Below are 26,037 nucleotides of genomic sequence, written 5' to 3'. Positions count from 1 at the left end.
GAAGGATCTGCGCTTGTCTTGGGGCTAAATGGCTATGTTGTGAGATTACCATAACACTGTGGCTAGCTTTTTGTGAACTGGTATTTCCTGTTTCAGTTTTCTTCTTTTGACTACAAATCCCATAATTCCATTTTGAAACATAAATGAGCTGCATCCATTCAAAAGACCTGTGGTTTTCAATCAGGGTGCCTACAGCTGTTGCATTAGTTGCAGATTGATCTCTCTCCCACCAAACAATCGCTCCACCCATTGAAGCAGACAGGCTCCCTGTCATCAGCTGACTAGTGAGTCAGGTCTCGGCCGCATTGCAACCTGGGAAAAATCTGAGACAACAGTCATTTTGTATGCTGTTAAAAATAAATATTGGGTTGAAAATCACAGAAAAATTGTGAGAAAACTGTCACACACAGGTACAGATACTATATTATGAACTACGCTATCTTTACATCCCCTGTATAATAGTCAAATAAAAAAAATCCTGGAATACCCCTTTAATAACACAGATTTCTTGAAACATATATATATATATATAATTAAAGTATTTTGTGGTTATGGTCCAAAATATTTATATATGCACATGAAAAGTTCCATAAATAATTTGTGACTATGCGATAATATCGATATTTCCAAGTTAATGTTGTCTTAAGTTAGAAAATCACTTTACCAGTGCACTGTTGAACTAATGGTTTCTGGAACTGTTCAGGGTCCATATTGTTTCAATTGTGATGACAAACCGGGCACATAAAATGAAGATATCTGAATTATAAGATAAGCTGTGATGAGACTTTGGGCTTTCAAAGTAATCTATACATTACAAAAACAAACAGTGGATGAATAGTGATACAATTGTGTGCAGGAAATATTGTCTCAACACATGAATTGCAATTGGAAATGGATTGATACTGTCATAAAGACTTGCAGTAAATGGAAGTATCTGGTTCTCATTCTGATTTCTTGCAGTGACATGCGCCATAACATTTGTAAAGCTCTCGCCATTCATCTTTCTGTAGTAAGTGGGCTGGAGATTCTGATTTCACAAGATAAAGAGGTCCATGTTATTATCAGTTCTGACTTGATTCACTGTCGTCCAGCAGTGATGAAAAGATATCCAACGTCTGATATCTCTGTTGCTGCTCACGTTTCTGTTTTATATTTTTGGAAGTAATAGAACCCAAAATGTCCTGGCCAGAACCTGGCTCCACAAATGAGAGCGTATCTGGGGAAAAAGGGGAATGTACATGTAAGAAAATATTGGATGCTTTTGAAAGGTTTAACTGCTTAAGCACCCCCTGCCTTAAAGCAAAATTGTCAGCCTGTTCACACACACTAAATCCAATACACTGGTTTATAGTGTGAGTGAACAGGATTCCATAGCGTGGTCACTTACCTAAATTGGTCCAGTAGGTCCTGAGATATCATTTTTGGAAGTTCCCTGGCTGTATTGAAGGAAATGCGCAGTGGAAGCCCTGCCCGGCTAGGCGATTCTATCTCCCTTTGCCATCTACTAGTCCCACCCCGCTATTTGGATATTCATAGTCTTCAACTCCATGTCCTAGTGACGTGGAGTCACCAGTCACATGAGTGCAGCGCTCTCTCTGCAGAACGAAGCGTCACATGGCGCTCAGCCTATTATGGGCCGAGGCAGAACATCGCGGCGGCCGGCGATAGGCTGAGCGCCAAGTAACGCTTCGTTCACACGGAAGTATGAAGAAAATGGACCGAAGGACCGATCAGCCGTAGTGGCGCTCCGCGGGAACCCAGGAAGGTGAGTGATGGTTTATTTTCATTTTTTGCAGCCCGGGCAGGACAGAGCAGGAGTACTCTGCACCAGAGTACTCCTTTAAACAGGGGGTATGGGAGTGACTAACTGGTAAAGGGGCTAAACTGTGCTGGGATTTAGCACTGAAGAATTCCCAGTGAGCATCAAAGCCTAGGTGGCTTTTTCTGTGTCTTTCTATGCCCAATGTAGTCTTAACAGTGACATTTATCACTATGCCAAGGCTGGTTACCCCATCAACTTACAGTGGAAGAGAAGGAATACAGCTCCCCATTGGCCTTTTCTGGCCATTGAGGGCAAAACCTTGAACTAGATACATAAATAACAAAAATAGATAAATACACAAAAAATAACCACATGCAAAAAAATAAAAAAAATAAAAGAATAGGTAAGGGGGAAAAAAAATAGTTTTTATGGCAATCGTTACCAAATAAATATATTTAAAAAAAAGGATTTTAGTAATAACATATTACTATGTTTTTATTAAGTATAAGCCTTAATAGTCTAAAAAACATTATGGGTACAGAATGAAAAAGGAAACTGCAAGAAAATATAAATATCAAAAAAGCTAGGATTCCATTTGTTTTTTTTTTCTGAGTTTTTTTCATTGAAAAAAACTTCAGAAAAAAAAAGCCAGAAAAAATGCCAGTGGAAATTGCATTTTTTGCCCCTTTGGCGTTTCTTTCAAAATTTGTTCGGTACCAAAAAAATTAAAAAAAATTAAAAAAAAGTAGCATGCAGTAGGGATGGGCAAAAATGTATTTAACAAAATATTAGTTTTTTTTATAACAAAACATTAATACATTTTTAATAAAGTGTGTGTTTCACTTTTTTTCTCAATTTTTTTTAAATTTTTATAGGTAGTACTACTATTCCCAGCATGGAACAGACTGTGATGGGAGTAGTAGTACCTGTACTAATAGACACATCGCCCCGGGTGTCACTCCTGACGCGATCGTCCATAATATAGCAGAGATGCAGAGCAGCTCTACACAGCGCTCACATCTCTGCACTATACTCCGGGCCAGACAGTGATGTGAATAGAAATTCACATTATGGAGCAAAGAGTGTCATTCCTGAAACCCGCTGTGATCCTCCTGTATAATGTATAGATGCGTCCGGCCGCTATTCTATGATCCCCTGCACTGACGTATATATACACCTATTCATATTTCCTGCAGAGAGTTGTGATTGGCTTGAACCATCTGGCCAATCACAGCTCTCTGTGGTAAATATAAATAGGTGTATATACAGCAGTGCAGGGGACCATAGCGGTCGGCTGCATCTATGAGGATCGCAATGGACCACGGGCGATCTGTCAATAAGTACAGGTACTACTACTTCCATCATGGATGCTGGGAGTAGTAGTACTAACTAAAAAAAATAAAAAATAAAGAAAAATAGTGAAAAACACACACACTACATTTTTAATTATTGTCAGTTACATTGTTAGTGCCCTGCCCTCACACATAAATTGATCCCTGTTTAAAAATGTATAACAATTTTGTTATAAAAAAGATACATTTAATTAAATATTTTAATTGTACCCTACAAAATTTTATTAAAAAAGGTATCTCCATCACTTTTTTGGATCGCTAAAGTCCAAAAAAGAATAAAAACCGCCTGCATAAGCGCCAAAGTTAACACCCACATGGCGCTTTTCTTGGCGTTTTTTTACTCCCATAGACTTCTACGGGAGAAAAATGCCACGATTTCAGGGGAAAAAACGCCATAGGCTCAACATGCTGCAACATGCTGCAACATGCTGCAATCCTTTAAAAAGGATTAAATAAAAACGCCAAACTGAAAAACGCAAAGTGGAAAAAGAAGTTAGCGATTTCTCATTGATTTACAGCTAACATCTGGCCACAGCGTCTTTTCGCTGGCGTTTTTCTTGGTGTCCACCCCCCTCCCCCCAAAAAAAACCAAGTGGAATTCCAGCCGAAAGGGTTATAGCTGTTAAACTGAAAACAGCTATTTTAAAAGCCCAAAATACCCTGGACCTAAACCACTAAAACAAACTCATAATAAAGTAATATTTGAAGAAAACTTCAGTTATAGGGCTATTAACACATTGTTATTGCCTTCTGTTGAAGGTATACATGTTACCTCTGAACAACAGTAACAAGGAAGTTAACATTTGGTTCTGATTTCTCAGTATGTTATACTCACCATGTATTCCTATCATGTGTTCCAAAATTAGCACTCTCTCTGCTAAAATTTTGAGGGCTTCTCTAAGCTGCTGCACAGCTTCTCCCTGTAACAAAAATCCCTCTATTACTATAATACATGGAGAGAAATTCAATCCAAAACAGCTGCTTCCATAGAGGGCTGGCCTTAAAGCTGTTGTCTTGGGACATTAAAGTTTTTACATATAGTTGGGGTTGAGGTAGCCAATTGGGACACCACGACAACCACTTATTTTTACAACAACCCCAGCCATACATATAAAAAACATTTGGGTTCCCAGACAACCACTTGCTCTGTTCACACTTGTACAACTTGTTTGCTCAGGGATTTTAATTGAAGAGGTACTCCATGGAAAACAAATGTTTTCATCTCAACTAGTACCAGAAAGGTATACAGATTTTTTAATTACTTCTTTATAAAAATCTTTATCCTTCCAGTACTGATCAGCTGCTGTATGTTCCAGAGGAAGTTGTGTAGTTCTTTCCAGTCTGACCACAGTGCTCTCTGCTGACATCTCTGTCTGTCTCAGGAACTGTCCAGAGCAAGAGAGGTTTGCTATGGCGATTTGCTCCTAATCTGGACAGTTCCTGACACAGACAGGTGTCAGCAGAGAGTAACTCCTATATTTACGTCCTGCGCCGGCTCCCGTGATATAACGCGGGTCACGCAGCGACCTCGCGTCATATCGGGTCGGTCCCTGCGGCCATCAATGGCCGGGACCCGCGGCTAATGCAGGACATCACTGATCGCGGTGATGCCCTGTATTAACCCTTCAGACGCGGTGATCAAAGTTGACCGCCGCGTCTGAAGTGAAACTGAAAGTATCCGAACAGCTTACAGGACACAAAAAGTGAAAAAAAGTGTTAAGATGATTTAAAGGGGTACTCCGGTGCTTAGACATCTTATCCCCCATCTCAAGGATAGGGGATAAGATGCCTGACCGCGGGAGTCCCGCCGCTGGGGACCCCCGTGATCTTGCACGCGGCACCCCGTTTGTAATCAGTCCCCGGAGCGTGTTTGCTCTGTGTCTGATTACAGGCGATCACAGGGCGGGCAGCGTGATAGCTGTCACGCCCCCTCCCATAGGCTTGCATTGAGGGGCGGAGCATGACGTAACGCGCCGCCCGCCCTGTGATCGCCCGTAATCAGACCCGGAGCGAACACTCTCCGGGGACTGATTACAAACGGGGTGCTGCGTGCAAGATCACGGGGGTCCCCAGCGGTGGGACTCCCGCGGTCAGGCATCTTATTCCCTATCCTTTGGATAGGGGATAAGATGTCTAAGCACCGGAGTACCCCTTTAACCCCTTCCCTAATAAAAGTTTGAATCACCCCCCTTTTCCCATAAAAAAAAACTGCGTAAATAAAAATAAACATATGTGGTATTGACGTGTGCATAAATGTCCAAACTATAAAAATATTTTGTTAATTAAACCGCACGGTCAATGGCGTACACATAAAAAAAATTTCCAAAGTACAAAATAGCATATTTTTGGTCACTTTTTATACCATTAAAAAATGAATAAAAAGCGATCAAAAAGTCTGATCAAAACTAAAATGGTACCGATAAATACTTCAGATCATGGCGCAAAAAATAAGCCCTGTACGTGGAAAAGTTAAAAAGTTATAGGGGTCTGAAGAGGACATTTTTAAACGTACAACTTTTCCTGCATGTAGTTATGATTTTTTCCAGAAGTGCGACAAAATCAAACCTATATAAGTAGGGTATCATTTTAACCGTATGGACCTACAGAATAAAGATAAGGTGTCATTTTTACCGAAATATGCACTGCGTAGAAACGGAAGCCCCCAAAAGTTACAAAATTGCGTTTTTTCTTCAATTTTGGCGCACAATTATTTTTTTCCATTTCACCGTGGATTTTTGGTTAAAATGATTAATGTCACTGTAAAGTAGAATTGGTGGCGTAAAAAAATAAGCCATCATATGGATTTTTAAGTGGAAAATTGAAAAGGTTATGATTTTTAAAAGGAAGGAGGAAAAAGCGAAAATGCAAAAACTGAATCCTTAAGGGGTTAAGTAGAAGTAATTCACAAATCTGTATAACTTTCTGGCACAAGTTGATTTGAAAAAAAAAAATGTTTCCACCAGAGTACCCCTTTAAGTGTTCTAGTACTTTTGACGAGGCTGGATAACTCCAAACACACCGGATGAGTTGCAGATTTTAAGATTCAAAATCTGCGGTTGTAGATCGGCATGCCAATAAAATGATTGCTTTGTAAAATCCACAACTGCGGATGTGCAATGGCAGATATTACAACTGAAGAGCCGCAATTTCAAATGCACCCTTAAAATCAATGAAATCTATCAGTATTTATTGCGATCTGTCAGAAGTGATGATACTAAGGTGAGTACAACCATAGCTATACAAAAACACACAAAAGAGTAGTGCAATGAAAAGATGGTAAGGTTCCGCAATGAAGTTATTGGAAGCGCTTACCTAGATGGTTGTGCTGTCAGGCAGGCACAAAACTGGTGAGAGTATAAATATATATCCAAACTGCAGCCAATCCCATCCACTAGGGAACTGGTGTCCAACAGTACACAAGAAAACCTCCAAACTACTCAGGGACTCGTCCGGCGCAAATCAGGAGATGGCAATACCGCTAGTGAGGCAGTACAGGACCCAGTAAAGTACGGTCAATGTCAATTTATTTAAGAACAACGCGTTTAAACGCCAGAGCAGGCGTCTTCCTCAGGTTCATATGCACAATGAATAAAATTACAAAAATATATAGAACAACCACCGTATCACAGTGTTAAACCAATAGAGTAATTGACTTGCGTCACGCCATGAAACCGCGGACTCCAAGGAGGGGACGGAAGTGATCCAAATGTCAGAGGGCGAGACGGAAGTCAGTGGAGATTACAACACATAGGTAAGTACATAAAAATATCATAAAAACATAAAAAACCCAGAGCGGCACAAATTGTATAGATATATGATTATATTGCCTATACCGTATTTTCAATGGTTTCATTCAAACCATCAGGATATAAACATTTTATTCTAGTGCATTCTAGTAAATACAACACGTATGTGGATTCACAATTGCAGTTTTCCTTAATCAAAAATGATTATTTTGTAATATTTGATTGAAAGGAACTGCAATTAACAAAGAATCATACTGGATTTATAAGCTAAAATGTTTATATCCTGATGTTTTGAATGAAACAATTGAAAATACGGTATAGGGAATATAATCATATATCTATACAATTTGTATGCTGCTATTGGTATATACATATGTGCCGCTCTGTGTTTTTTATGTTTTTTATGTTTTTATGATATTTTTATGTACTTACCTTTGTGTTGTAATCTCCACTGACTTCCGTCTCGCCCTCTGACATTTGGATCACTTCCGCCCCCTCCTTGGAGTCCGCGGTTTCATGGCGTGACATAAGTCAATTACTTTACTGTTTTAACACTGTGATACGGTGGTTGTTCTATATATTTTTGTAATCTTATTCATTCATTGTGCATATGAACCTGAGGAAGACGCCTGCTCTGGCGTTGAAACGTGTTGTTCTTAAATAAATTGACATTGACTGATCTTTACTGGGTCGTATACTGTCTCACCAGCGGTATTGCCATCTCCTGATTTGCGCCGGACGAGTCCCTGAGTGGTTTGGAGGTTTTCTTGTGTACAACCATAGCTAAACAGAGATGTCTGTGGGTTTTAAAGAGTTATCTTAAAGAAAGAATGTCACTAGATTGATAGATTGCGGTAATACTGTACATCAAATATATGCAATGTATTGCTATATCTAACATTGTAATCTTATAAAATGAAATAAAAGCTGTTGTAAAGCCGAGGAACTGTTAACATTAATACACATCCTGACAAGCAGCCAAATTGGGTTTATCTATAATTAAAACAGATGGAAATTTCCTGGCCAACATCCTTGAAAATATGTCCAAAGTATTTGTCCCAAAGGTAGGTTGTGAATTTTTCATATGATGCTCACATTCGATCACTAGGAGCCCCTTTTGGCAATCACAGGATGTATAATGTAATAACTTGTGCGATATCACCTGGCACTCCCATCTTTTTTAGCAATAAAACATACATTTTTAGCCAAAAATGTTTACTCAAATTTTCAAAAGCTGTATTTAGGGAGTAATAAAATTTGGAGTATCATGTTTTTCTTGTTTTTCTTTTTTCAAAGTGTTTTAAATGTGTTTCTAGTTTTTTATTTTTTATTAATGGCCTAACTACAGTACAGTCAGTCCATCAATATCTTACTGGTGGGGGCCTGACACCCAGCACTCCAGCCTATCCGCTTTTTGCCAAATCACAGTGCCCACATATACAAAGAACAAGCTCTAGAGGCAAACAGCTCTGTAAATTTCTGCAGCTCAGCTCCTATTGAAATAAATGTGTATCAGACCCCCACGATAAGATATTAATGGTCTATCCTGAGGATAGGCTGTCAATCAAGAAGCCAGATAAAGGAGGTAAAGCACAGGGCGGAACTGTGTGTATGGAGACAGTGTGGCAGTGTATGGAGGCCATATTGCTCCATAGCACAGGACCACACAACCAATGTGCTGTCAAAAACATTCTGTCAGGTGTTATACATATGGATATATTTTCGCCTAGAAGCAATTCACCTGGCATTTAAAAAAAAAAAAAAAAATCTTAAAATAGAAAAAAACATGTTTTTCTCTGTTAGTAAATATAGTATGGCTGTGTGTATGAGGCCTAAATATGTATGTACTGTATAGACAAGGAAAGGAATATATTTTTTTTTTTTGTAGTTGAAATGATCACCTCTTGCAATAGAGGTTTTTCTCAAGACTTTAATTTTCAATTCATTTAAGGGCATTCCGGTAGGATATTTGGCATACTCACCTGCCCTGCTCCCCTGAGGATGCAGTCCTATACCCTAAGTCTCCTTGCTTCTTATGATGTGGCAGGAAATAACTGCTCAGCCAGTCATTACTACCTTACTACTACTATGTATCCAGTAGTATATTTTAAACTGTAACACCCTTAATATTTAACACAGTACCAATTTTGAGTTATAAAGTAAAATATAAATATATCTTACGTCTTCTCCTTTATGTCCGTCTTCTCCTTTAAGTCCAGGTTCTCCCTGGTAATAGAAATATTAATTTCTGATAAATTCTTTTGACCAGTAAAATATGCAATTTCAGTACAACTGGAAAAATGGTAGGTAATTTACTATCACCAACAGTCCCCTCGGACATACACTGCCATCCAGTCCCCTCGGACATACACTAACATCCAGTCCCCTCAGACATACACTAACACCCAGTCCCCTCAGACATACACTACCATCCAGTCCCCTCGGACATACACTACCATCCCGTCCCCTCAAACAGGATCCAGTTCCGAACCAGTGAGATCCAGTCCTCCCGACATCTGATAAAGTAAAGGAAATTCTTGTCTTTAACTGTCCTTTGTCTGTCCTATTGGTTGTTTATATTGTTTCAAACTACTTTCTTGTTGTGTTGAAATTTTATTAAACTCAACACCCAACAACATCCCTGAGGAAGTTGCCGATGGGCAACGGAACGCGTGGGGTTCTAGGGGGGCACCTGTCTGGTCATTCCTCCATCAGTCGTCCCTTGTTCCTTCTCCCCCATGTTATCAGTGAATATTATACAGGTTGTATATGGGTTATATTGTTGGGAGGTAGAGCATGTATTGATGTGATATTGTTCTGACAATCATTGTGACGGGCTTGTATTATACTTTAATAGGCAGGTTCCCTGGGTGGGTTTCCCCTCTTTTAGGGGCTCCCCCTGTTTGTGCAGGTGGCGATTTTGGGCCTTTTAATTGATTTTATCTGTATTGCCTGCTTTTTGCATAAATTTATGTGGAATAAAGATAAGTCCTTTTGACACAACAGAGATTGTGGGTGTGCGCTATATTATGTATTTCTTTTTCTTGGTGTGAAGTTTTATTAAAGACGCTGCAGTCATAAGGGGCTGTAAGCTGAAGAGGGCATGGACCGTGAGCGGGCACAGACCTGACCCCTAACAGAGTACCGATACTGAAATGCTCGTATTAAATCTAGGTGTCTCAGTAGTCAAAGACAAGCACTTGTCACGATGCCGGCTGGCAGGTAGTGGATCCTCTGTGCCAGAGAGGGATTGGCGAGGACCGCGCTAGTGGACCGGTTCTAAGTCACTACTGGTTTTCACCAGAGCCCGCCGCAAAGCGGCATGGTCTTGCTGCGGCGGTAGTGACCAGGTCGTATCCACTAGCAACGGGTCACCTCTCTGACTGCTGATGATAGGCGAGGTACAAGGGAGTAGACAGAAGCAAGGTCGGACGTAGCAGAAGGTCGGGGGCAGGCGGCAAGGTTCGTAGTCAGGGTGGATAGCAGAAGTTATGGTACACAGGCTTTAGACACACAATACGCTTTCACTAGGCACAAGGGCAACAAGATCCGGCAAGGGAGTGCATGGGAGGAGGTCAGATATAGTCAGGGACCAGGTGGAAGCCAATTAAACTAATTGGGCCAGGCACCAATCATTGGTGCACTGGCCCTTAAGTCTCAGGGAGCTGGCGCGCGCGCGCCCTAGAGAGCGGAGCCGCGCGCGCCAGCACATGACAGCAGGGGACGGGAACGGGTAAGTGACCTGGGATGCGATTCGCGAGCGGGCGCGTCCCGCTGTGCGAATCGCATCCCCAACGGCCATGACAGTGCAGCGCTCCCGGTCAGCGGGACTGACCGGGGAGCTGCAGGGAGAAAGACGCCGTGAGCGCTCCGGGGAGGAGCGGGGACCCGGAGCGCTAGGCGTAACAGCACTGTTGTCGATCGTATACAATCCAGGTGGCACAGAGGCCAAAGAGGCACTTTGGGACGTTGCCTAATATAAATAGACACTACCTGCTGTCCAGGACAGATAAAAAAAAAAAAATTGTTAAAAGGTATACCGAACACCAGAGGAGTGTTGCCTGGTGTAAACCGCTGGAACAGCTGAGGGATCAGGAGTGATCGCGAGGCTGATTTCCTTTTTCTCTCAGGTCTGGTTTTGATATTAATTTTACTTTATCTATGACTAGCACTACTGTTGCTGGTGGATGGTTTAATTATTTTCTGTTTCGGCCACATGTTTGGGCATTGCTGATGGTCCTGTTGATTCTCTATCATTTCTGTCTCTGTAATTCTAAAACTGTTACTCTGGTGTCTTATAGATCACTGAGAAATTCACGGATCGTTGAAGATGTGGAATAATTGTGTAAATGTGCAAAGGAATATCATGTGTTTGCGTTTGTCGTTTGCATACCAGCAGCACCATGACGAAAAAAAAAATGGCCTTAGTGGATAAAGGAAATGAAAATACTGTTTTAGCTGAACATCCACTCAAGGAGGCAACCCCACCCTATGTGGAGGTGCAGCCTTCCCAAACCCAGGAGGCCTTTGTCACTCCCACTGTGTTTCGAGTCCATCCTGACAGAGTAGACCCTCCCACTGAAGAAAACCCAGTAACTTCTAGTTCTGTCACCACCACACCTCAAGGGAGTCAGAAACATCCTACCTGAGAGACAGTGTTCCACCACTCCCAATCTCTAGTGACTCTGAGTCTGAATTATCGGATGATGAGAGCAGGAACTCGGACTTAAGTCTCTGTACCCCTTGTATGAACCACACCATGATAGAAACAATGGCAGAGGGAATGTCAGGATCCGGACTGGTATTCGGGGAGGACACTGGTAGTGGAACCTCTGTGCCAGAGAGGCGATGGTGTGGGCCGTACTAGGGGAACGGAATCTAAGGGGTTACTGGTTTTCACCAGAGCCCGCCGCAAAGCGGGATGGACTTGCTGCAGCAGGTAACCCCAGGTCGTTCCACCCGGTAGCGACTCAACCCCTCTGGCGGCTGAGACTGGCGCGGGACACAAGGACAAGGCAAAGGAAAGGTCAGACGTAGCAGAAGGTCAGGGGAGGTGGCAACGGTTCGTAGTCAGGGGCAACAGCAAGAGTCTGGATACACAGCCAAAGGGCTCACAAAAATGCTTTCACTGGCGCAAAGGCAACAAGATCCGGCAAGGACAGGAAGGGGAAGTGGGTTTTTATAGGAATGGGAGTGATTACACTTGATTGGGCCAGGCACCAATTAGTGGTGCACTGGCCCTTTGAATTTCAGAGAGCCGGCACACGCGCGCCCTAGAGAGCGGGGCCGCGTGCGCTGGGACGGAACAGAAGGAGGATGGGGCAGGTGAGAGGATTGGGATGCGACCCGAGGGCGGGCGCGTCCCGCCACGCGGATCGCATCCCCCCGGGGATACTAGAGCAGCGCTCCCGGTCAGCGGGTCTGACCGAGGTGCTGCACACAGAAGAACGCTGCAAGCGCTCCGGGGAGGAACAGGGACCCGGAGCGCTCGGCGTAACAGTACCCCCCCTTAGGTCTCCCCTACTTTTGGAGCCCAGGAATCTGCGGACGAGCTCTTTGTCAAGAATGTTTGCCTCAGGTTCCCAGGACCTCTCTTCAGGACCACAATTCTCCCAATCAATTAAAAAAAATCTTTTACCTCGGACGACCTTGGAGGCGAGGATCTCTTTGACAGAGAAGACATCAGAGGAGCCAGAAACAGTAGCAGGAACAGTGACCTTGGGAGAATAACGGTTCAGTATGAGAGGTTTAAGAAGAGAAACATGGAAAGAGTTGGGAATACGAAGAGAAGGGGGAAGATGAAGTTGGTAGGAGACAGGATTGATTTGTTTTTTGATTTTAAAAGGTCCAAGAAAACGAGGACCTAGCTTGTAGCTAGGCACACGGAAACGAATGTACCTAGCTGAAAGCCACACTTTGTCACCAGGGGCAAAAACAGAGGAGGTCTTCTTTTTTTATCGGCATGTTTCTTCATGTGAGATGAGGCCAGCAAAAGAGAATTACGAGTCTCACTCCAGATGGCGGAAAAATCTTGAGTCAATTCATCCACAGCAGGAACTCCAGAGGAATAGGAAGGGGGGGGGGGGGGGGAATCGGGTGACGGCCGTACACCACAAAAAATGGGGGCTTGGAAGAAGACTCAGAATCTTTAAAATTGTATGAAAATTCGGCCCAGGGCAAAAGGTCCACCCAGTCATCTTGACGGGAGGAGACAAAATGACGCAAGTAGTCACCGAGTATTTGATTTACTCTTTCCACTTGACCGTTGGATTGAGGGTGGTTAGCAGAAGAGAAATTGTATTAGATTTTTAATTGACTACATAGCGCTGTCCAAAATTTGGAAACAAATTGCACGCCTCTGTCAGAGACGATGTGCGTGGGAAGCCCGCAGAGGCGAAAAATATGAAGAACAAATTGTTTCGCCAATTGAGGCGCAGTAGGCAGTCCTGGCAGAGGAACAAAATGAGCCATTTTAGAAAAACAATCAACGACCACCCAAATGACTCTATTGCCATGAGACGATGGAAGGTCAGTAATGAAGTTCATGGCTATATGGGACTATGGCTGTTCAGGCACAGGCAGAGGAAGAAGAAGACCTGCAGGTTTCTGGCGTGGGGTTTTGTCACGGGCACAAACAGTACAAGCTCGAACGAAATCAGTCACGTCCTTCTCCAGGGAAGACCACCAATATTGTCTGGAAATTAATTGCACAGACTTCTTGACACCAGTATGTCCGGCCAAATGAGAATAGAGACCCCATTTAAGGGTTTTGAGCCGAAGGCGTGGAGGTACGAAGGTCTTTCCAGGAGGAATTTGCACAAGGGTGGTAGGAGCAGAGGAGATAAGACACTCAGGAGGAATATTGTGCTGAGGAAGAGTTTCAGATTCGGAGACATCGGTGGAACGTGATAGAGCATCAGCCCTGACATTTTTGTAGGCAGGACGAAAATGTATTTCAAAATTGAAGCGGGCAAAAAACAACTACCATCTAGCTTGGCGTGGATTCAATCGCTGTGCAGATTGAAGATACTACAAGTTTTTATGGTCCGTATAGATGATGATGGAGTGAACGGATCCTTCCAAGAGATGTCTCCACTCCTCAAGTGCCAACTTGATGGCCAAGAGTTCTCGGTCGCCAATCGAGTAATTTTTCTCTGCAGGAGAAAAGGTTTTGGAGAAAAAAACGCAGGTGAGGGTCTTTCCCGATGTTTTTTTTTTTTTATTAAGATTGCACCAGCTCCGAGGATAAAGGGCTTCAATGGATCAGGCCTGGACAGTACAGGAGCAGAGGCAAAGGCAGCTTTGAGGTGGTTAAAGTCTTCCTCCGCCTGCGGTGGCCAGGATTTCGGATTAGCATTTTTCTTGGTTAATGCTACAATAGGAGCAACGATGGTGGAGAAGTGGGGAATAAATTGACGGTAATAATTTGCAAATCCAAGTAAGCGTTGGATAGCTTGTAGACCAGTGGGGCGTGGCCAATCTAAAACCGCAGATAGCTTGTCAGGGTCCATTTGAAGGCCCTGACGGGACACTATGGGTAGACTGCTGCGCTCAAAGAGACATTTTTCAATTTTGGCATAAAGATGGTTTTTGCGTAGACGCTGGAGCACTTGACGGACATGGAGGCGGTGTTCCTCGAGGTTGGAGGAAAAAATTAGGATATCATCAAGATAGACTACCACACAGGAATACAGCATGTACCGAAAAATCTCAATGACAAAGTCCTGAAAGACTGCAGGGGCGTTGCAAAGTTCAAAGGGCATAACAAGATACTCAAAGTGTCCATCTCTAGTATTGAACGCGGATTTCCATTCGTCACCTTCTCTAATACAGATGAGATTATAGGCACCCCTAAGATTGAGTTTGGTAAAGATTTTTGCTCCCCGCAGGCGATCAAGTAGTTCTGAGATGAGAGGCAAAGGATAACGGTTCTTTACAGTAATTTTGTTAAGACCGCGGTAATCAATGCAAGGCCGTAGGGACCCATCTTTTTTTAGCAACGAAAAAGAAGCCTGCTCCTGCAGGAGATGAAGATTTTCTGATGAAACCCTTTTTAAGGTTTTCTTGTATATATTCAGGCCTGCGTCTCTGGAGCGGATAGAGGGAAAATCCTGCCACGGGGTGGAGTAGTGCCAGGAAGCAAGTCAATGGGACAGTCAAACGGTCTGTGTGGTGGTAGGACCTCTGCTTGCTTTTTACAGAACACATCAGGGAAGCACTGGTAGGCCTTAGGTAAGCCTGGCAGAGGTGTAGTGATGGAAACTTGACAAATGGGTAGAGACTTCAGGCATTGCTTGTGACAGGAAGGACCCCAACTTTTAATGTCCCCAGAGGACCAATCTAGGGTAGGTGTGTGGCGCTGCAGCCACAGCAGGCCAAGTAAGATTTCCGAGGTACAGTTAGGAAGTACAAAAATTTCTATGTCCTCGTGATGGAGGACACCAACACCCATTCGCAAGGGTTGAGTGCGATAGCACACGGTACAGTCCAGATTTTGACCATTCACGAAGGAAATGTAGAATGGTTTGAGGAGACGTGTCACAGGGATGTTGAATTTATTGATCAATGAAGCTTCAATGAAATTTCCAGTTGAACCAGAGTCCTGGAAGACTTAGTGGGCAAGGAAATCTCTACTGGTATAGTCAGACGTGGAGAGGAAGAATTCACACCTAGAAACGCCTCTCCCACGTTCAGTAGGTGCGTGCGTTTCCCTGACGCGGAGAACAAAGAGGACAGTCCTTTAAGAAATGTTCAGAGCTCATACAGTACAGACACAAGTTCTCGTTCCTACGGCGAGTCCTCTCTTGTTGGGTCAGGCAAGACCGGTCCACTTGCATGGCCTCTTCGGCGGAAGGCACAGAAACAGGTTGCAATGGATGCTGAAAGGCCAAAGGCTGTCTGGGCATTCTGGGAGTTGTAGTTTTGCACCAATTGGTGGCTCCCTGTTTGGGTAGACATTGCATCATGGGTGCTCTCCCCAGCGGACAGCGCCAAAAATGTCATAACCAATTTTTTTTCTTCTCGTTTCAGATCAGTATATGCAGAGAATTACTGCGGATTCGATGGATTACGGCGGATTATTTTTTTTTTCTTTTAATAAAATGGTTAATGAGGGCTGTGGGGTAGTGTTTTTTTAAATAAAATAATTTTTCCAATGTGTTGTGTTTTTTTTTTATTGAATTTTCAGGCTTAGTAGTGGAATCTGGTCTTATTGACTGAATCCATTAATAAGCCGGGGCTTAGCGTTAGCCCCAAAAACAGCTAGCACTAACCCCCAATTATTACCACGGTACCCACCGCCACAGGGGTGCCGGGAAGAGCCGGTACTAACAGGCCCGGAGCGTCAAAAATGGCGCTCCTGGGCCTAGGCGGTAACAGGCTGGCGTTATTTAGGCTGGCGAGGGCCAGTAACAATTGTCCTCGCCCACTCTGATAACGTCAGGCTGTTGCTGTTTGGTTGGTATTGTGCTGAGAATGAAAATACGGGGAACCCTATGCGTTTTTTTTATTTATTTAAATAAAAAAAATAAAAAACGGGTTCCCCGTATTTTCATTCTCAGCACAACACCAACCAAACAGCAACAGCCTGACGTTACCAGGGTGGGCGAGGACCATTGTTACTGGCCCTCCCCAGCCTAAATAACGCCAGCCTGTTACCGCCTAGGCCCAGGAGCGCCATTTTTGATGCTCAGGGCCTGTTGGTACCGGCTTTTCCTGGCACCCCTGTGGCGGTGGGTATCGGGGTAATAATTGGGGGTAAGCGCTAGCTGTTTTTGGGGGCTAACGCTAAGCCCTGGCTTAGTAATGGATTCAGTCAATAAGACCGGCTTCCACTACTAAGCCTGAAAATTCAATAAAAAAAAACACAACACATTGGAAAAAGTATTTTATTTAAAAAGACACTCCCCCACAGCCCTAGTTGACCATTTTATTAAAAGAAAAAAAAATGAATCCGCCGTAATCCATCGAATCCGCAGTAATCCTCTGCATACACGGATCTGAAACTAGAAGAAAAAAACACAAAAAATTGGTTATGACATTTTTGGCATGTCCGCTGGGGAGAGCACCCATAATGCAATGTCTACCGAAACAGGGAGCCACCAATTGGTGCAAAACTACAACTCCCAGCATGCCCAGACAGCCTTTGGCTGTCTGGGCATGCTGGGAGTTGTAGTTTAGCAACAGCTGGAGTCTCCCTGTCTGGGTAGACACTGCCAGAAGGGTCTGTTCACATTATACAAAACGGACAATGTGAACAGAGCTTCACATTAACTAGCCTAGTTCCCTTCTGTAGCTCCGCCCCTAATGACGTCATCACTAGGGGCGGAGCTACACGGACCTGCCTGGTACTCGAGGGAAGTAAGCGGACTTCGTCTTCTGTATACACTATATACAGCTATCTATAGATAGCTGTATATAGTGTATACCGCCCAAAGGGTTAACCTACACTGTCCAGCAGTGTAAGTTAACTCTTTCCTTGCTGGGCTTGCGCATAGCGCACAGCTCAGCAAGGGGTTAAGTGAGCCAGCAATGTGTATACTGTATACACATTGCAGGCTCACTGTAAGTTCTTGCTGGGCAGTAGATATATGATGGATACCTGCGGCTCAGCATCAGCTGTTCTCCCGACTCTGTAGCCCTGAGAACAGCTGATCCCGACATTCACATAAAGGACGATCGCAGCAGGTGTCAGGAGGAGTGACATCTGCTGGGATCTGTCCCTTACTGCAGGTACTAATACTCCCAACATGGAGCACACTCTGCTCCATGCTGGGAGCTGTAGTACCTGCATTAATAGACATATCGCAGCAAGCGTAACTTCTGACACCTGCTGCGATCTGTCTATTAATGCAGGTACTACAGCTCCCAGCATGGAGCAGAGTGTACTCCATGTTGAGAGTAGTAGTACTTGTAGTAAAGGAAAGCTCACTGCGGCTATCGCTCCTGACGCCCGCTGTGATGCTCCTGTATAATGTATGGATGCGGCGGCCGCTCTCTTATGGTCCCCTGTACGGCCGTATATATATACACATATTATATATACACATATTCCTATTTCTCACAGAGAGCTGTGATTGGCTGGAACCATCTGGCCAATCACAGCTCTGCGGGAAATATGAATATGTGTATATATACACGTGAGTGCAGGGGACCATAGAAGAGCTGCCGCCGCATCTATACGTTATACAAGAGGATCGAAAGGGACCCCGGCGATCTGTCAATTAGTACAGGTAACTACTACTCCCATCATGGAACAGTGTGTTCCATGCTGGGAGTAGTAGTAGTACCTAAAAAATGTTTTTAAAAAAGTGAAAAACACGCACACAATACATTTTTAGTGCTTTACCCGCTCACATAAATTGATCCCTGTTTAAAAATTAATAAACATTTCATAATAAAAAAGATACATTTCGTTAGATACAATTTTTTCCATCACTACGGTATCTTTTTTATTATTATTTTTTTATGGTACCCTACGAAATTTTAATAAAAAAGGTAACTCCATAATTTTTCAGGATCGCTAAAGTCCAAAAAAGAATAAAAAGATTTACCGAATGTTCCCGAATACCGAATGTATCCGAAAATTCAAACCGAATACCAAATGTATCTGAAAAATCTAAATCGAAAATGTTTTTTCCAAAACGAAAAAAACGAAACGAAAAATTTTCTAGTGCACAAAGTCTAATAATGGTATACTGAAAAGCAAACTGAGAGATGCTATGGAAGAGACAGGAAAAAATTTGGATGTACTGTTTAACATTAGCTGTTCTGAGTATGCATATTACACCCACTAAATATGGATTAAGCCCTTTTGAGATGATGTATGGTAGACCATATTACATACCTTTGTTACCAAATGAGACACATATTGAGGAGGCAGATAGAACCTTAGCAGAATATGTCTAGACTGTTGGAGCAGAAACAAATTAACCAAGTCTGTTACAGAATGGCCCATAGAAGAAGAAAAAGTTTAAATTGTAGACTGGGTCCTCATGAAAGTGATCAAGAAGAAAAGATGACATTCACTGAAGTAGAAGGGACCCTACCAAGTCCTACTAACCACCCTAAAGCAATAAGGATAGCTGAGAGGAATCGCTGGATCCATCAGTCTCACTGTAAAAAGGTTCTGCAGGCAGAGAAGGATAAGAAGGCTGAGGGGACTCCAATAAGTCCAGCTACAAAGGGAGATTCTGCATAAGGCTGAAACTTTCTCAAACCGGTGAAGCCTCCAATACCCTACCCCTTGGAGGTCCTCAGCTGGATAGGATCATGGGAATAATACTTATTGTGGGTCTGGTGGGAACTCCAGGAATCCTAGGAGGGACATTCTCAAACCTTTATTATAGACACCATGATCAGACACAACTAACAGACTGAGTGGCTGTAGGTAGAACTCTCAATTTGACATTCCCGGAGGGAACCAGCAGTACAATACTAGTAGACCTGTGCCAGTTGATTGAGTGTGGGGATTTAAGACAGGCAAAAGCGATAATAAATAGTAATGTATGTGTATATGTGAGTATGTACATATGTGTGTGTGTATATATATATATATATATATATATATATATATATATGTATATGTTATGCTCTATTTGGGAAAGAATGTAACCTATGGCAATAAGCCTTGTCGACGACAGTGAACCCAGTTAGGGATATGACATGCAAGGGTTAACTGGCCCAAAACAAAGGTTATCTGTAGTAAGAGCCAGTAAATCCCAATGTACTGAGATTAGGAAATGTAACCTATTATTATTAATCACTCTAAAAGATGCCTAAAAGACAGATCAGATACATTATACAATATGAGAGTAGAAATTTAAGGAACAGATCCTATAGGAGGGTTTTTCTTAGAAGTCAGACCTAGAGGAAAGAAAGTACCTAAAAGTGATATCCTAGAAAAGGGAAGTGCCATATACCACATTTACTTGAAATATTAAGTAAAATTATAAGGTTCCCCAACCTCCCCATAGAGGATGCCATAGCCCTAGAGACAGGGTATCAAGATAAAAATGAGTGGCTAGAATGGCTAATCTATAAAGCCAAAACATTAAAAAGAGAAAATTGCCTAGTCTGTGCAGGTGTCAGGCCCCAATTAGCTACAGCACCCTTTCCTTTAATTGTATGAAGAAACTCTTCCAAAAAGAATAAAAAACCTAATACTAACACAACCTGTCATACATTAAGTTTATTGTTTCCTCAGGTCCAGAAATCTCAAGTACCCTCAGCGGTCACAGCATTCCCTGGCAATTTTACTCTCTTTGCACTCCCAGGGAATGAGAGCGGTACAAACCTGGGATCGTTGCCCGATGACTACTGTATGGAGAGGATTAACAAAATAGGGAAAGATGGTGTCTCAGTTGAGCATGATACCCAAAGGGCTGTTGTCTGGTGGTTATGCGGAGATAAAGATCTAAGATCCCAGTCAATGCCCGGGGGTATTGTGCTGTGGTTCAACTGGCTATGCTTATCCATATCCTGTCAGAATCACCCTGGAAAGGAGGCCACCCACGTAGCCGAAGGGACACCTCTGCTAAGGGGTCTTTTGATTCTCAGATGCACATTGACGAGATAGGGGTTGCACTTGGAGTGCCTAATGAGTTTAAAGCTAGAGATCAAGTGGCAGCAGGGTTTGAGTCTCTGTTCTTTTGGTGGAGTAGAGTAAACAAAAATGTTGACTGGATAAATTAATTACATTATATAGGTTTGTAAACTATACAAGGGATGCAGTCAAAGGCTTAGCAGAACAATTAGGCCCCACCTCATTGATGGCCTGGCAAAATAGGATGGCACTAGACATGATACTAGCAGAAAGAGGAGGGGTCTGCAAGATGTTTGGCAGTAGGTGTTGTACCTTTATTCCAAACAATACAGCCCCAGGAAGAATCGTGACCAGAGTAACAGAAGGAATGACTACATTATCAAATGAGCTGGCCGAGAACTCAGGAATGAGTGACCCATTCACTGACTGGCATGATGGATGGTTTGGAAGATGGACTGGATTGGTAACGTCAGCTCTTATCTCCATTGCAATTGTGTTAGCCATCTTGGTGACCTGTGGGTGTTGTTGCATTCCCTGCATCCGAGGACTATCTTAAAACTGATTGAGACTGCAATGACAAACTATTGTATCAAATTATTCCTCTGGAAGAAGATGTCTATGATGATGCCCCCTCTCTATGAAGTGAAATCCAAGAAACCAACTGAGAGAGGGACTGATGCTGAACAATGAGGGAGGGAATGTTGGTAAAATTATATTTTTATATCTATGTTCCCTGTATTCTTATATATATATATATATATATATATATATGTGCTTGAAAAAGGCCGCATGGGCGGCTGAAACGTAGTGATTGGAATGAAATAAACCACTTGTCACTACTTTCATGTGCTGCAGCAAATCTGTTCTTCTAGATATATAAATATATATATATATATATATATACAGTAACCCCCCGACATGCGATGGCCCCGACATATGATCAAATCGACATACGATGGCCTCTCAGAGGCCATCGCATGTCGATGTCAGCATCGACATACGATGCTTTTATATGTCGGGGCCATCGCATTAACTGCTATCCGACAGCGCAAAATGCTTAAGCTGCTGTCGGATAGCAGTTTAAGCATCCCGGACAGGTTCACTTACCTATCCCCGCTGCTCCGGGTCCACTTCGCAATCCACCGGCTTCTTCTGCATCTTTTCCGGGGTCCGGGCCTCGCTTTCCGTGCCGGCGCAGAAGCGTAATAATGTCACCAGAAAACGAGGCCCGGACCCTGCAGAAGATGTGGAAGAAGCCGGAGGACCCAGAAGAAGATGCCGGAGCAGCGGGACAGCATCGGGAGCCCCTGGGACAGCATCGGAAGCGGTGAGGACACGGTCCGGAGCAGCAGGGACAGGTGAGTACAGCTTCCTATACTTTACATTGCACGAATCCCTCAACATACGATGGATTCGACAAACGATGGGTCGTTTGGAACGAATTACCATCGTATGTTGAGGGACCACTGTATACATATATATATATATATATATATATATATATATATGTGTCTTCCTAGCCTCAGTTAACTTTCATCTTAGTTCTGGCCAGCGCTCAGTGATGCTTGAAACAATGCAACTGACCTCTGGGTAGTAGAATGATGAGATGTACCTACTTTTATTAGTTTTCAGTTTCTTTTTTCTTATTGCATAGTTATAAATCATAATATGGCGCTTGCTTCTTGTAACGTGCCCTGTTAAAATCGATACTAGCTAGTGGCCTTGAAGGTACTGGTGCTTGAATTTACTGGTTTGCTGAGCTGACAAAGTTGATGACCAATGAGCTGACAGGATTACCAATTTATCAGTTATGATATATTGTAACTGCTTACTTGCTTTGATAAAAGTTGTTGAATGCCTTAGCTTGGGGGATTCTTTACTTGACTTTCTCTATGTAAGGATCACCCATACATTGATGTATGCAATAAACCTATTGCCTTGACGATATCGGGAGTTGACTGATATCTGGAGAAGAGTTTTCCTGACAATATGCACACCGTATCTCATGCGGGCCTAATGGTCATCAAACATACATATGCTGTCAGAGTGCCTGCTAACATTACTAACCATACTAGGTCCAGTCACATGTACAATATATTTCCTTGCCTTTGGGCAGTAAATAACCAAACTCTTTAATAAAAATTACAGTTTGAAAAAAATAAAAATAAAAGAATGTCATCGGGGTAGTCCTTTATAAATCAAGCTAATCTTTAAGATATTCTTTAATATATGTACCAGTTGGATTACCCTTTCTTTCCCCTTTTCATGCATTATTCATTTTTGTCTGAGCCTTTATTTTTAATAATTATTCCTTATTACATTTTAAAAGTTAAACTGCAGGATAAGGTCGTCACCTATCAGATCCCCTCCTACTAGCTTTCAGATCCCTCCCAGCTTCTGGGATCTCTATTCCCTGAGGTTATGTTCACACATTGCATTTTATTTTATTTTATAATTTTGCTATGATTTTCCTAACATTTCAGAAAACAGGATAAATGCTGCAAAAAACATGTAAAAATGCATAAAAAAATGAATGTGTGAGCAAAGCCTAAAGACTTCATAGCTTCATAAAACACCTCAATTGTGATTATATGTCAAATCATGCAAAAACGCATCCAAACTGCACATAATGTACACTGATCCCCAACCTACTTGTAAGGTTAATGAGCTCATCTAGGTAAACTTCAGCACTAGCAGCCTAATTAAGTGACCAGGTGCAATGATCAAACACCCCACCCAATCCCTCAGAGGAGACAAAGGATTCGTGGGAAATGTATGCAGCATAAGCAATGAATTTTAGTGATCTATTCACATCTAACAGGGAGCAAAACTCATACCTGCCACATCCTCCAAAACAATCTTATCTATGAAAAGACTGACTGCCAACTGACATAGAGGGGGGCCCTCTCCCCCTCTATGTCAGTCGACAAGTTACTTTGTGTAATGCTCAATGGTCCCATGCTAGTGTTATGTTCTGTTACCTTTATCATATGTAAAGTGCCCTGGAACCAAGGGCACTATATGAATAAATAATAATAATAACTACTGTATATAAGCAAAAAAAATTCCCAAAGTTCTTCTTTAACGGATAGACGTTTTACAATGAACAAAATGTATAGAGCATTTTATACTTACAGGAGGACCTCTCAGTCCTTGCTCTCCTGGTAGACCTGGTTCCCCCTAAAAATGTGTGATATTGATTAGTGAAGGTGCAGAAAATAAAAAGAAATTCATAGATATAGAAGAACTAAAGTATCTAGCTGTATTAATAAATAATAAATTGGAATTCTAAACAAAGGAAAAAAAGGAATGAAAATAAAGTATAAGCTTTACCTTTATATTATAGATTATTATTAATTTAGCATAACAATCCCAGCTATATCAGAACATTATATATGCCAGTTATGTATTTATCCATCCTAGTTGGGTATTAAATATTACTGGGCACTCAAGTGATGCACTTACTTTGTCTCCTAGGTCACCTTTCTGACCCTTAACTCCTGGCTGACCAGTGTGTCCTGGTTTACCCTGAAACATAAAATTTAAAGAATTGAAGATCCAACAATAAACCCAACCAGTAAATAAACCCACCAACACTCCTGGACTATATCTAAGAACCTTCTTAGTTTATACAGGGTCAAGTTAGGTGTCACACATCAGCTATTCAACATAAATAGTTAAAAATTCTGGATCTCTAGTAACTAAACTCTTTCCCCTAGACCCAGGAATGCTAAACAGTCAACAATGGTCAATGTTCATTCCTACAAATCAGTAAAATATTGTATAGCTACCATGACTTTTTACATAAGATTGATCAACATACACTCTTCCCTTGATTCCCTAAGGTTAATGTTACGCCGAGCGCTCCGGGTCCCTGCTCCTCCCCAGAGCGCTCGCTGCGTTCCCCTCTCTGCAGCGCACCGGTCAGACCCACTGACCAGGAGCGCTGCACTGACACTGCCGGCGGGGATGCGATTCACATAGCGGGACGCGCCCGCTCGCGAATCGCATCCCAAGCTACTCACCTGTCCCGGTCCCCGGCTGTCACGTCCTGGCGCGCGCGGCAGCTCTCTAAGATTTAAAGGGCCAGTGCACCAATGATTGGTGCCTGGCCCAATCAGTCTAATTAGCTTCCACCTGTTCCACGTCCATATAACCTCACTTCCCCTTCCCTGCTTTGCCGTATCTTGTTGCCCTTGTGCCTAGAGAAAGCGTTTACTGTGTTTGCCATACCAGTGTTCCAGACCTCTTGCTATCACCATTGACTACGAACCTTGCTGCCTGCCTTGACCTTCTGCTACGTCTGACCTCGCCTCTGTCTAGTCCTTCTGTCCCACGCCTTCTCAGCAGTCAGTGAGGTTGAGCCGTTGCCGGTGGATACGACCTGGTTGCTACCGCCACAGCAAGACCATCCCGCTTTGCGGTGGGCTCTGGTGAATACAAGTAGCAACCTAGAACCGGTCCACTGACATGGTCCACGCCAATCCCTCGCTGACACAGAGGATCCACATCCAGCCTGCCGAATCGTAACAGTTAAGTTTCCACTTGTTTTTTTTTCTGGCTGTTTTTGGAATACTGCCAGTGCAGTTTTTGAGCCAAAGTCAGAAGTGGATCCATAAGGGAGGAGAATTATAAATCCTTGCTTTATATGTCCTACTCTTATTGAATACACTTCTGGTTTTGGCTCAAAAACTGCAGTGGCAGTTCTCCAAAAACTGCCAGAAAAAAAAAACAAGTGGAAACTTAGCCTCCCTAAAAATTCCTTAAATAGAAATTTAGTCTAGAGCAAGATAGTACCCATTAATTTCAGAAAACCTTCAAAAATTGCCCTCCAACAATAAAACTTTTGTCTTGGATGTCTTTACAAGTGTATGTTAGAAAATTACTAAACCAAAATGACTCCCATACAGGTTAGTTTCACAGAGACATGGACCCAGGAAGTGTCTGCAGTTGATGAGAGAGTGTACTTGCTTACAGACACGTCCCCCCTCCACACACATACACAGATACAATGGAGAGGAATGCAGGAGCCCTGAGCAGCACAACAGAGCTGTTATCTGGCCACAACTAGAGTCAACACAGATAAAAGTGACAGGAACATGATCCATATTACAGTGATAGCTGCACGGCCAGTAGTCATCCACAGTCATCATCTCCATCCAAGCTTAGGATAGCTTCACTGGTACATTCACACAATCATCCAGCATTATAATTTTATTAATCTGTGTTCCATGCTTCCTGCTGTTATTTCACAGTTTGTATTTACCAGCCAGGGGCCATGCTCGTTATTCAGATAGGATAGCAGAGGCAGCTCTCTAATTAGGTGATATAGGCTGCCGCCTAAGGCCTCGCCCTAAAGGGGGCCTCGCGGCCGCCTAAATTGTGTACTTAGAGCAGTGATTTTGGCGACATTTTTTTTTTTCAAATGTCCCGCCCCGGCCTGCGCGCATGGGGGAAGGGAAGCCTGCGTGCGCACTGCGCACACAGCGTCCTCCTGCGTCCCCTGCGTGACCCTCCCTCTCCCCCTTGCGGCGCAGTGAGCCGAAAATGGTGCCCAACGGCGGAGCGACTACATTTGCGCCGGACTGCCGTGGAACTGCAAGCTGCACGGGCCGGTGTAAGGTGAGATTTCCG

At 43.0% G+C, this 26,037-nt stretch overlaps 1 protein-coding gene across 1 annotated transcript in view; it reads right to left on the bottom strand.

Annotated features, from left to right (window-relative positions):
• Positions 1-527: 527 nt before the first annotated feature.
• Positions 528-26,037, bottom strand: part of COL26A1 (collagen type XXVI alpha 1 chain) — a 509,942-nt gene continuing 484,432 nt past the window's right edge. The window contains exons 11-15 of the mRNA XM_056558485.1: positions 23,869-23,931; positions 23,539-23,583; positions 9,042-9,086; positions 3,950-4,034; positions 528-1,216 (exon numbers count right to left, since the gene is read on the bottom strand). Of these exons, the coding sequence (XP_056414460.1) occupies positions 1,062-1,216; positions 3,950-4,034; positions 9,042-9,086; positions 23,539-23,583; positions 23,869-23,931 (393 nt within the window). The 3' untranslated portion in view covers positions 528-1,061. The remainder of the gene's footprint in view (positions 1,217-3,949; positions 4,035-9,041; positions 9,087-23,538; positions 23,584-23,868; positions 23,932-26,037) is intronic.

Source organism: Hyla sarda, chromosome 2, assembly GCF_029499605.1.
Source record: "Hyla sarda isolate aHylSar1 chromosome 2, aHylSar1.hap1, whole genome shotgun sequence".
Classification (NCBI taxonomy): domain Eukaryota; kingdom Metazoa; phylum Chordata; class Amphibia; order Anura; family Hylidae; genus Hyla; species Hyla sarda.
The sequence above is the reverse complement of the archived record's forward strand: the minus strand, read 5'-3'. Positions and strand labels throughout refer to the sequence as shown.